The 12,145-nt window shown below is 46.3% G+C and overlaps 1 protein-coding gene across 8 annotated transcripts in view; it reads left to right on the top strand.

Moving 5' to 3' along the window:
- Positions 1-12,145, top strand: part of RPH3A (rabphilin 3A) — a 333,538-nt gene that overhangs the window by 289,558 nt on the left and 31,835 nt on the right. For all 8 annotated transcript variants that reach the window (XR_004059720.1, XM_030939664.1, XM_030939666.1 and 5 more), the window contains 5 exons: positions 6,934-7,063; positions 8,299-8,382; positions 9,975-10,140; positions 11,337-11,375; positions 11,471-11,617. Coding sequence is in view for 7 of the 8 variants with exons in the window: in XM_030939664.1 (XP_030795524.1) it covers positions 6,934-7,063; positions 8,299-8,382; positions 9,975-10,140; positions 11,337-11,375; positions 11,471-11,617 (566 nt within the window). In the remaining variant the exon portion in view is untranslated. The remainder of the gene's footprint in view (positions 1-6,933; positions 7,064-8,298; positions 8,383-9,974; positions 10,141-11,336; positions 11,376-11,470; positions 11,618-12,145) is intronic.

Below are 12,145 nucleotides of genomic sequence, written 5' to 3'. Positions count from 1 at the left end.
AGTTCTCAAAGCTGCTCATACTTGTCCTTCAGGGGACTTATGATGATTATGGCAATTTGCGTGTTTTTTTTTTTTTTTTTTTTTTTTTTTTTTTTTTTTTTTTGAGACAGAGTCTTGCTCTGTCATCCAGGCTGGCGTGCAGTGGCGCAGTCATGGCTCACTGCAAGCCCTGCCTCCCGGGTTCACGCCATTCTCCTGCCTCAGCCTCCCAAGTAGCTGCGACTACAGGCGCCTGCCACCACGCCCGGCTAATTTTTTTTTTTTTTTTTTTTTGTATCTTTAGTAGAGACAGGGTTTCACCATGTTAGCCAGGATGGTCTCGATCTCCTGACGTGATACGCCTGCCTCGGCCTCCCAAAGTGCTGGGATTACAGGCGTGAGTCACCACACCCGGCCACGTGATTTTTGAAACAATGTCCGATTTCTCACTTGAACACCAGCTCCATGAGGGCAGTGATCTTGTTGTTTTGCTACTGTTGCATCCTCACTGTCTACTTGGCACATAGTAGGTGCTCTATAAATGTTTGTCAAGTGAATGAATAGCCCGTCTGCCTCCATTGGGATGGCAAGGCCAGACCAAGTTGGGAACCTGCTTCCCACCACCTCCAGAGGCCATCCATTGGTGCCCAGAGGAGAGGACATACTCCTACATACTCCTGGTGCCTCTGGGAGCATCCTGGGAATTGGGATGTGCCCGCCCGACTTCACTGAGTAACCAACAGCTCACCTTAAGCACCCAGCCTGGTGATGGATGTTCTCAGGATGCCAGGTGTGAGTAGTCATCATAAAGTTAATCAGGCATGTAAAGACATAGTAGTGAGTGTCAGCCACTTAACAGGGTTCAGCTAATTGGGCACTTAATGTGAGAGAAAGGGATGGAGACATTAGATAGGTAAACAAAACCAGGCAGGCAAATAACACCAGGCAACCAATGCAGACAAGGTCTACTCTTAGTCATCAAGGGTCCTTCCATTTCAAAAAAGAGAAGGAGAAATCTCAGTGTTTCTCTCTCAGGATCTGAGAATTCAGAATGCTGCACATGAGAGGAAACTTGAGCTGCAGCTCTTCTAACCTCTCTTATTAGAAGAGGTTTTTTCAAGGTCATTGACTGGCAAAGAGGTAGGATTCAAACCCATGTCTTTTAACCGTTGGCCACATGATCTCCATCTTCAAAAATGCACTTTCTTCTCTGATGTAAAAGTAATACGTGCTCATTTTAAGAAAGTCAAGAGAGTATAGAGGAGTCCAGCGAGTTGGGTGCATTAAAGAGGGAAGTAAAAATTATCCATAACCCCTCATTACCTGGTGATAATCGCTGTGAATATCTTGATGTGTTTCCTTCCTGATGTATATATACATATTTGAGTGCACACAATGGAGATATTCAGGTGAGCACATTTCAAACCCAAACTCACACCCTGTTCACAGTCCTGCACTCTGGGTTTTTGTTTTTTTCCCACTTAACACAGCAAGAGGAACGTATTTCCATGGGATGTGCCTCACCACCTCCTTTCGTATTTCTTAAAGTGTAGCCAGGAATTCACCAGCAGACTCAAACAGGGAGCTGCTTTAAAATGCAGGTTCCTAGGCCTCCCCCAACCCCATAGAATTATTCTCTGAATATTGAACATTCTCCCCAGGTGATCTAGATATACCATACATTTTGGGAACATTCCCCCCACACAGTGGCTCTCAACAGGACTTCATGCTTAAATACTGATATCCAGGCAGAATTAGATCCATAGCTGAGAAGGTTTAGAGTCAGGGCCGGGCACTGGTGTTTTTCTTAACGCTGGCTGATTGACATGCAGTGAGGGTAGAGAGCGTCTCCGATACACATCTAGGGCTTCCCTGCCAAGACTGGTAAAAACATCTTTCTTCTGGGGTGAAGATGCTGAAATGTTTTATCACCAGGATAAAGACCCACTTGTGACACATGGTCCACCATGACCCAATTTTGACTTGGCTTCTTGCAAAGTTTTATTTCCTAGTTTAAAGTCTTAGGCTGTTGGGGTGTTCCATTTTGTGGTTCCAGCATTTGAGGCAGCAGGGTGCCCTAACAGGCAGGCTGCAGGAAGCTCCCTGCTCATTCCCGATCTTCTGAGGGAGAAGGAGGATTTGCGTGTTCCCACCTCACATGCATCCTCTTTATTGGTCTGTACTAAATTCATGGGTAATGAGGGTCCCCCAGCTGAGACATCAGAGTAGTGATCTTAGTTCTGTTGCATTTCTGTGCCATTTGCTGCTGCTGATAGGAGCTAATGAGACACTCCCTGAATAACGTGTTTTCATGAGGCCTTTTGGCGTCCAAGAGTTAATGGTGAAAGGAACAGGCACTAGGTGGGGAGGCTGCAGTGTGGGTTTGCAAGTGACAGGCAAGTCCACAGCCTTCATTTTCCAGGAAGAGGCAGAAAACCCTTTTAAGTTTCCTTAAAGCACAATGTGGTTTAGAATTGGATTTGTCCCACGCCCTCTTCCTGAGCTGCTTTGGCAAAGCTTGACTTGAGGCAGGAGGCTGTGGGGATTCATGGAAAGCAAAGATGATTGACTGAAGCAGAGAACTAGATTCTAGCCGTGGCTGAGTGACCCAGGCAAGCGGCCCACTCTCTCTGTGCTCTGAGACCCCAAAGGTAGAGTGAGAAGAACACAATCTATTTTCTGACTAAGGCAGTTGATGAAGGTGAAAATAGTTGGGAGCAACTGTGTATAAGAAAAATGACCCCATGCAACTGCCATCCCTGCCTCCATGAGCCCACTTCATTGTCTCGTAAAATTTTATAATTCTATGGCATTGAAAGGCATCCTGACTTTTAACAGCTCTAGTCAACTTCAAACTGTTTTTTTAAAACCCTGGAACCGACTTTCTAAAGGAAATCTAATTCAATAGCCCAAACAAACAAAAGAGATGAATGCAGACATGCTCTGTATGGAATGAGGTGTGGTAACCCCTCAGATTCTCTCCCACCATGCTGCCACAGAGGTTGGCCCCTGAACTGGCTCTATGAAACCCTCAGGGTACCATGAAGCACAGTTTGACGACCACCGATACAACCCAATGCCTCCTATTTTCCAGATGAGGAAACAAGTCCAGAGAGGCAAAAGCCCAGATTAAAATCAAAATTTGTCAACTGCATGTTGAGGGTTCTTTGGGGAAACACAGTGATGGAGCATTGGTTGGTTATCTTGTCCCAACCTCGGGCAGTGAGAGGTGGATGGGCTGGAACCAGCCAGGGTAACTGCATATGTGCAGCTTGGTGCTTACTAATGATTGAGGGGCCTTTGGTGAGGGAAAGGCAGGGAAATCGAGCAGGGTGGAGGTTGGCTTGTTCAAGGCAATCCCCATGGCTCTACATGGCACATGGCTGTGTGCACAGCAGCATGGTGTAGCAGCTAAGAACAGGGACTTGGGAGCCCACTGCCTGGGTCTCAGTCCCAGCTTTCACCACTTCTTAGCTGTGTAACTGGCATAAACCACTTAACCTTTCTGTGTCTCAGTTTTCTCATGTAGTAAATGGAAACAAAAGTAATCCTTAGCTTCTAGTGTGACTGGGAGGAGTCATTAAGAAAATCCCTGTGGAGGGCTCACATCTGTAATCCCAATGCTTTGGGAAGCTAAGGCAAGAGGATCATGAGGCAATGAGTTTGAGACCAGCCTAAGCAACATAGTGAGACGCCATCTCTACAAAAAAAATTTTTTTAATTAGCCAGGCATGCAAGATCATACCCCTGCACTCCAGCCTGGGCCACAGAGTGAGACTCAGTCAAAAAAAAAAAAAAAAAAAAAAAAAAAAAATTAGCCAGGCATGGTGGTGCATGCCTGTAGTCCCAGCTCAGCTACTTGGGAGGCTGAGGCAGGAGGACTACTTGAAGTCAGGAGGTTAGTGCTGCAGTAAGCTGTGATCACATCATTGCACTCTGGCCTGGGTGACACAGCAAGGCCCTATCTCTAAAAATAATAGTAACACTACATAAATAAAATGAGAAAATAAAATTTAAATAAAAGTCTGTGCCTGGCCCATAGTAAGTGCTCAGTAAACACCAGCTACTATTATTGCAGGAGTTCTGAGACCATGGACTGGGAGCTTGTTCCTGGTTCCTGCCCACTCCCATCATCCTATAGAAATAACTTTTAGGGAAGATGGGGTTGGTGGGGGGAAAATGAAGAAGAATCGAGAAGAGCGTGCTGCCTTCAGCTCTGCACATCTTGCCTCCTCAAGTGGTTCTGTGCAATCTGGGTCACAGCGGAGGCTCCAAGGCTCCAGAGCCTGCAGGCTGCCTTTGCCTCTTCACTGGGCAGGACAGCACCTCTCTCGAATGGAACACAAAGGGAGAAGCTGTTATTTATAGCATTGTAACTCAGAGCACTCTGAGGGTGTGGCAAGAGCAATGAGGGCCGTGGGGAGAGTCAGCATTAGGTGCCTGCCAGGCAGGGCTACCAGGGGCCCTCTGGGTGCTGTGATGCCCCAGTCCCTCCCACCGGCTCTCCCCTGCCATGTATGTACACAACTGGGACCCAGCCCATGGAGGGGTGGGTGGGGTCCAGCTCTATCTGGGTTCACTGGCTGTGTGTCTAGAAGGAGTCCTCATTTGAGGGATGGGCAAGGAGATGGCTTCAAGCTGGTGGGAAGTGACCCCCTCCCCCCACAAAAAAACATCGAAGTGGAAACAGGATGCCACAGTCGTCATTCAGTGTGTGGTCTGAAACCAGTGGCATCATGTGGCACCACCTGGGAGCTTTCTAGAAATGTAGCACCTCAGGCCCCACCTCAGACCTGGTGTTTCAGAATCTGCATTTTAACAGGTCCCCGTGTCATCTGCGTGCACATTAAACGTAAGAAGTGCTGGGGTCATGCGTATGAGACATGGGTTCTAGGGGGTTTTTTGTTGTTGTTGTTGTTTGAGACAGAGTCTTGCTCTGTCACCCAGGCTGGAGTGCAATGGCGCCATCTTGGCTCACTGCAACCTCCGCCTCCTGGGTCCAAGCAGTTCTCCTGCCTCAGCCTCTTGAGTAGGTCGGACTACAGATGCACACCACCACACCCAGCTAATTTTTTTGTATTTTTAGTAGAGATGGAGTTTCACCATGTTGGTCAGCCTGGTCTCGAACTCCTGGCCTCAGGTGATCCACTCACCTTGGCCTCCCAAAGTGCTGGGATTACAGGCGTGAGCCACCAAGTCCAGTTATGGGTTCTAGTTTTGGCTCTGCCGCTTCCTAGCTGTGTGACCTTGGGTAAGTCATTTAGTTTCCCTGTGCCACTTTCTTCACCTGTAAAATGGCATACATAGTAGTATCTCCCTCCTGGAAGTGGGTGGCAATGCACCTCATGCCATGCTAAGCATATAGTGAGTACCACCGAATTGTAAGCTGTTATTATGCATGGCTTGACACTCAAGTTGCTTACTTTTGCTAGATACACGTGTGGGGAGTGAGCTGCTCTTATTCATTCATTCATTGATTCAACCAGCATATACAAATCCTCACTACAGCCTAGGCACTGATCCAGCACTGGGCACACAGCAGGGAACAGAACAGACAAGGTGCCTGGCCCGGGGGAACTCGTAGCCCTGCAACAAACCAGAGACTGTTTCACAATCAGCTAATTACTTAATGCAGATAATCTCTGTAGTTAATTCCAAAGGTAACTAATGCTATAAGGAAGTACCAGGTTGCTAGTAGAGTGGATAAGATTGGTAGTCTGAGGAGGCTCTCAAGAGGGAGTGCTATTCTAAAGAATGAAGACACTTGGACCAGGCGCGGTGGCTCACGCCTGTAATCCCAACACTTTGGGAGGCCGAGGCAGGCAGATCACGAGGTCAGGAGATCAAGACCATCCTGACCAACATGGTGAAACTACGTCTCTACTAAAAATACAAAAATTAGCCCAGCGTGGCCATGTGTGCCTGTAGTCCCAGCTACTCGGGAGGCTGAGGCAGGAGAAACAGAGTGAGACTCTGTCTCAAAAAAAAAAAAAAAAAAAAAAAATGAGGACACTCTAGGCAGGGAAAATATAAAAGTGTGTGTGCATGCAACAGAGAGAGACAGATCACAAATGTGTGTGTTTGTTCCAGGCACAAGGAACTGAATGTGCTCTGATGCTAAAGCAGACAGAACTGAAACTAAAAGATCCGTGTAACTAGAGCAATGATTCTCAAAGCCTTTCTTGAGCATGCATCAGGATACCTTGGAGGACTCATAAAATACGGATTGCTGGACCTCTATCCAGCCAAATTAGAATGATTGTTTAGCTTCCAGGGCATTCGTTTTCAAAGGGGAGCCTTCCTGCATTCTGTTCATCCTCTACCCTTTCCTTAAACTGTCTGCACTTGACAATTTCGGGGCAGAATTTCTAATTCAGTTGGGCTGGGGTGGGGCCCAAGAATTTGGTTGGGTCATTGAATGTCAGGAGAGGAGGGGGGGGGGGTCAAGGAAGGCCCCCCACAGAGTTTCTGGTTTGAGCAAGTATGTAGATGGTGGCGACATTCCCCAAGACTGGGAGGCAGGTTTGCTGGAGCTAGGGATGGAGAGCAGCTAAGATGAAAAGTTGAGTTTGAAAGCACAAGTTTGAGATGCCTGTGAAGACATCCAAGTGAAGGCATCACGGAGACAGATAAATAGATCTAAATAAATCTAGCACTCAGAAGGCAGTTTCTGGGAGGAGGTGACAGGAGATAGAAAGGACTAGATAAGGTTCTTAATCCAAAGTCAGTAGAACAGATGGGACTTTGAGGGGTGTGGGAGGGGGTCTTTGGTATTCTGAAATGTGTCAGAATTTTATGTGCATATGCCTTTTCCTGGGGAAGAGTTTACAACTGTCATCAGATACGCAAGGGTGTATGACTCAAAGAAGGTGAAAACCATAAACCTGACACTGTGGGATATGCTGGTGGTCCCCTGTCCTACAAGGTCCTTATTTACCTTGTCTCTGCTTCCAGGCGCCTGGTGGACCGCCTGGAAAACATGAGGAAGAACGTGGCTGGGGATGGGGTGAACCGCTGCATACTGTGTGGAGAACAGCTGGGGATGCCGGGCTCTGCCTGTGTAGTATGTGAGGACTGTAAGAAGGTACCATCATCCTCTTATCCCTTCTTCCCTGTGCAGCACCTGCAGAGGGGAAAGTCCTAGGCTCCAGCTGTAGGGGTCACTGGGTCTTGGGGGGTGGAACTTGGATCCTGAAGATCACTTGCCAGGATATGGTTTTTTTCTGGGATGCTTCCATGCCCTACTGTCTTCCAAGGTAACCCTGATCCTGGTTCCTCCCTGGAAGCCACTCTGATCCTTCTGTCTCTTAGAGGTGAGCTCCATCCAGGGTGAACTAGGGAGCCTGTGGCAGGACATGAGCTATGATTGAGACTGCAGCTATCCTGGTTATACCTTAGCAAGTTATGTGTCAATTTAAAGAGCATGCTAAGCACATGTTTATACTTGTGTATATGTGGAATGCTTTCAGTTTTCTCGTATCCTGGGTTATGATACAAGAAACTTAGAAAGCCTCTGTTTAGCCAAGTTAGAATCATTTAACTTCCAAAGCATTTGTTCTCAAAGGGGAGTCTTTCTGAACTCTGTTCACCCTCTAACCTTTCCTTAAACTGTCTGCACTTGACAGTTTGGGAGCAGTGATACAACTGTCCTGGGGTCTGCCGGACTCCAAGAGTCCAGTTGAACAACCCAGCTGGAGACATCTATAATGTCATCATCTCCAGCTTGATGTCACATTTGACATGTAGAATGAAATCTTGGGAAGAGTTTATCTATTCTGAAAAACTTGCCAGTCAACTCAAAAGTGAGAATTTCATGACCCATTAAGTTTTCCTAATTGTCTTAACTTCCAGGAAATTCAATAAAAAAGATAGTATTCTATCACACAGTCATGGGGCATTTTCTCAGATAACTTTCTTCTCCTTGGGGAGTTAAACTTCTAGTCATAGTCTAGGTTGTGTCAGGTCCATTTTGGAAATAAAGAGGGAATAAATTAAGACACGAAATGGATATATGGTCATTCATCTTTAGAAAAAAGTATGTCAGTGATTTCCCCTGTGTGGATGATGAAAATTCAGATCCCATAGGGACATTTAGAGAATTCCTTCATCCAGTGCTTAGGAATGACTCAAGTTCTTGTTATTGGAAATAAGACTCAAAATTGGAGTTTTATTCTAACTGGCCTTGCTCGTGGAAGGAAGTGTGAGAAATGGAGGCAAGTTCTTCCTCTTTACATCCACCAAGAGAAAGCGGGGGGCGACATTGCCGTGCCTCCCATGAGCATGGCTCATCTGAGTGTGTTGCCTGTGTTTCATCCACAGAATGTCTGCACCAAGTGTGGAGTGGAGACCAACAACCGCCTGCATTCTGTGTGGCTCTGCAAAATCTGCATTGAGCAGAGGGAGGTGAGTGCCCTGGTCCCATCTGGTGCCTAGATCACCCTCCTTTCTTGGCCAGCTTAAGAGGTGCCTTAGGAGGTTGGTATGAAAGGAGCCAGCTCAGCAGTGAACATTGACAGAACAACCTCACACTATTTAGAGGAATTTCTTTTCTCCTCCTCTGCTTCTGTGACTTTTTTTTCTTCCTTCCCATCCTCTCTTCTTCCCTCTCTGTTCATTGCCCTCTGGCCTCTGTTCTTTCTTTGACCCCATTTCTCTAAGTCTTATGAGTCTTCCTCTCCCAACATCTTTCCTTTCTGTGTCTCTATTCCATTTCTTATTTCCATTTTTTTCTTTCCTCATACTCTCCTCTTGTTTGAGCTCTTTTCTTCCTCTAATCCTTACGCTTTTTTCTCCCTTTTCCTCATTTTGTTGTTTCTCATATCTTCACACCCTTTTTTCAGCAATTTCTCTTTACTTTGTTCCTCTTTCTTTCTCCCATGGCATCCTTCTCTTCCCCAGTTCTGTTTCTTACTCATCTTACCCCAATTAAGTCCTTTCTCCTTCTCCCAATTTCTTCATCCCCTGCCCACTGCTGCAGAGTCCTGCCTTTGAGACCATGTTTCAATAACCATGTTCTCCTCAGTGTCTGTCAGGGGCCTGGCAGGAAAGCATTGGCACACTTCAGTAGGTTAATCCAGGGCTTGATGAAGGTGTTATTGACAAAGGTCCAGGCAGAGCTAAGAGGAATCAGCAAGGGTTGACGAGTCACCCTAGCACCAGCAAAAACAGGGTTGCTGTTTCCCCTCCTAAGACTGAAGAGATAGAGGAGGGAGTGGTTACCAGACTGGAAGATAGGTGTAGCCTAACAGGAATTCAGTCATTGTCCAACTAGTGGTGGGTTGTGGGGAGCCAAGGAAATAAATACCATAGTCCTCTCCTCTTAACTACAAACTCTTTAGTTGTCTGGAGAACTCTTCAGCAATCCAAGCTTTCAAGAGGCTTTGTTGTAATCCATGGTGCTCTCCTTGACCAAATAAACCTGAAGACAGAGGTCAAGGTTTATTTCGTGGAGTCCAGTTAGTGCAATATATACTGGTCAGCCTCCTGGGGCACAGAGCAGGGTGGAGAATGAATCTGACTGGGCAATGGAAGATGTTTCACACGCCATCCTAGGTGTGCTGCTCTGTCCTGACCCACAGGGCCAGGAGAAAGGCCAGAGGTCTCGGGGAAGTTGTAGGTAGATCACCCTCTTTACAACAACCGGTGTAGTGGAGAGCATGCCACATTTAAGAGATGGAAGACTTGGAGTTGAGCCCTTGTTTTTCCATTCCCTGGCTGTGTACTGTTGGACCCATCCTTAAGATTTTGGATATTCCATTTTCTCCATCCAAACTCCACTTTCTACATGGGTAAACTCAAGCCCTTTCTACTGAGTGTTCAGGGTGGATGGACTGAATAAGTATGAATTGTGCAGGGCTCTCTAGTAGTAAGAAAAGTGTGCTGGCTATTGTGTCAGTGTGCTTTGGACGAGGAGGAAAGATAAAAATGGGCACTTATGAAGGTAAGAGCAACAGTGCTTGGCTGCCACATCTTCAATCCCTGTCTCTCCTCCCCAGGTGTGGAAGCGTTCTGGAGCATGGTTCTTCAAAGGCTTCCCCAAACAGGTCCTCCCACAGCCTATGCCTATAAAGAAGACCAAGCCCCAGCAGCCTGTCAGTGAGCCTGCTGCCCCTGAACAGCCTGCTCCTGAGCCCAAGCACCCGGCCCGGGCTCCAGCTCGAGGTAGGACAAAGCAAGTGCTTCTTTCAGGACCAAGGACAGATCAGGTAGCCAACTGGTCTACCTGAGGGATGACCTGACATCATGTCTGTGTTTCCATCCAGTTGTTGGACGGTCAGCTTCTGGACTTGGTTCTAGGAATTCTATATCTCCTTCATAGTTCACCATAAATTCCTATCAAGAGGGTAGCACAGGGAACTCTCCAGCAATGCCGTGCTGCCCGGAGGCTTCGCTGTCATCCCTGGTGGAATATCTGGTGTACAAGAGGTAGAAATTAAAATTAGGAACTGAGAGAGACTCTCACCACCAAGATCACACTGGAGCCTGGGAGAATACTTGGCTTGCTGAGAAGGCCTTCCTGGACCCTAATATTTCTCCTACTATGCATAAGCGAGTCTGACTTGGACTAATTGAAAGTGAAAGATAAATAGAAGGAAATCAGCAAAAGAAAATTACTGCTACCAAATTGCTACTATTGACATTATCACTATTATCCAAGTATTATGATTAATTATTAAAATGATTAAGAAGGAGAAGCAAAACAGTACAAATTTTAAAAAACAACCATAGTAAAAATATGTTCTAGTTGGACTAGACCACTAGGACCAGATAAAGCCCTTGTGATAATTTCAATTGACACTAAGTGATAAAATCTGGACTAAATGACAATTCCAGATTGAGTGCAGGCAGTGCTTCTGAAAGGAAGGGTATAGTTGAAGGTTTCAAATATTGAAGTGTCCATCTGCATTTTTCGTAAGATAACTTACCAAGGTACTTAGCACAATGCCTGCCACCTAAAAGGCATTCAACAAATGTTTTCCTCCTGACAAGGCATGAGCAATTTCTACTCCTTGCAGAGAATCACCAAATTGTCAACATATATTGCATTCCTGAGGAGTCCCCAGTTTTCACCACTAAAAGATTCCTTCTTCCTAGTTCTTCTAGGCTAAGAAGGTTGTATAGCATAATTATTCTTTATAAAGCCTGTGTATGCTCGTATGTGTTTATGCATGCAAAAAAAAAAAATGTGAAATTGTAAACAGGAGCTATATCAAAGGGGAAGTTGGGAGGAAGACTTTTAATTTTTGAAACATATTCTTGGGCAATAGTCAATGAACCCCTTTGTAGGCTTCTTAAGTTCTGGTTTTCCAGACACCAGAAAACCAGTAATCCTCATAATTTGTGTTTACTTTCTCCAGGTGACAGTGAAGATAGGAGGGGCCCAGGTCAGAAGACAGGTGGGTTCTGCTGACTCTGTTTTGTCATTTGAGACAGGAATTGGCCTAATACCCTCGATGCCCTTTCTCCATTCAATTCATGCTCTTCTTTCCAGGCCCTGACCCGGCCTCTGCTCCCGGGCGAGGAAGCTATGGGCCTCCCGTGCGCAGGGCCTCCGAGGCACGAATGGGCTCATCTAGCCGGGATTCAGAGAGCTGGGACCACAGCGGAGGTGCTGGAGACTCCAGCCGGAGCCCAGCAGGTGAGCAAGATGGGCAAATCCAGAGACAGTTCTCTGGATAGGGAGACTCAAAAAGAATGAGGAGGACTTTGTTTTTATTCATCTACTTAGGCAGCACTTACTGAGTACCTACTGTGTGCCATGTTCTATTCTAGATACTTGTTCTAGTCTATGGTAGAGGAAAGACAGGATTCAGAAACAATTCTGGCTCTAGACAGCCATAATTTTGGTTAGATCCTTTTCTTGATGTAATACCATATGTTAGAAAACATGATTTTTTTGTCCCCGCCTCAAAAAAAAAAAAAAAAAAAAAAAAAAAACCTGGGGGAAAAATGCCCCTAGGCTTTGAACAAAGTAAGGATGCTTCACTCTCAAAGATCTCTCCAAGTCTACCCTTGGCAATGGCCTCTGCTGTCTGGGCATATGGCATAGTTCAGCATGGCCAGGATGTCACTGACAGGCGCTTGTATTGGGTACCTCACATTTCTGGCCTCACTCATGGTGGGTTTATTTGGCAAGAGTGCCCATTGGTGGGAGTCACTGAGCACA

This window comes from Rhinopithecus roxellana, chromosome 10 (assembly GCF_007565055.1).
Source record: "Rhinopithecus roxellana isolate Shanxi Qingling chromosome 10, ASM756505v1, whole genome shotgun sequence".
Classification (NCBI taxonomy): domain Eukaryota; kingdom Metazoa; phylum Chordata; class Mammalia; order Primates; family Cercopithecidae; genus Rhinopithecus; species Rhinopithecus roxellana.
The sequence above is the reverse complement of the archived record's forward strand: the minus strand, read 5'-3'. Positions and strand labels throughout refer to the sequence as shown.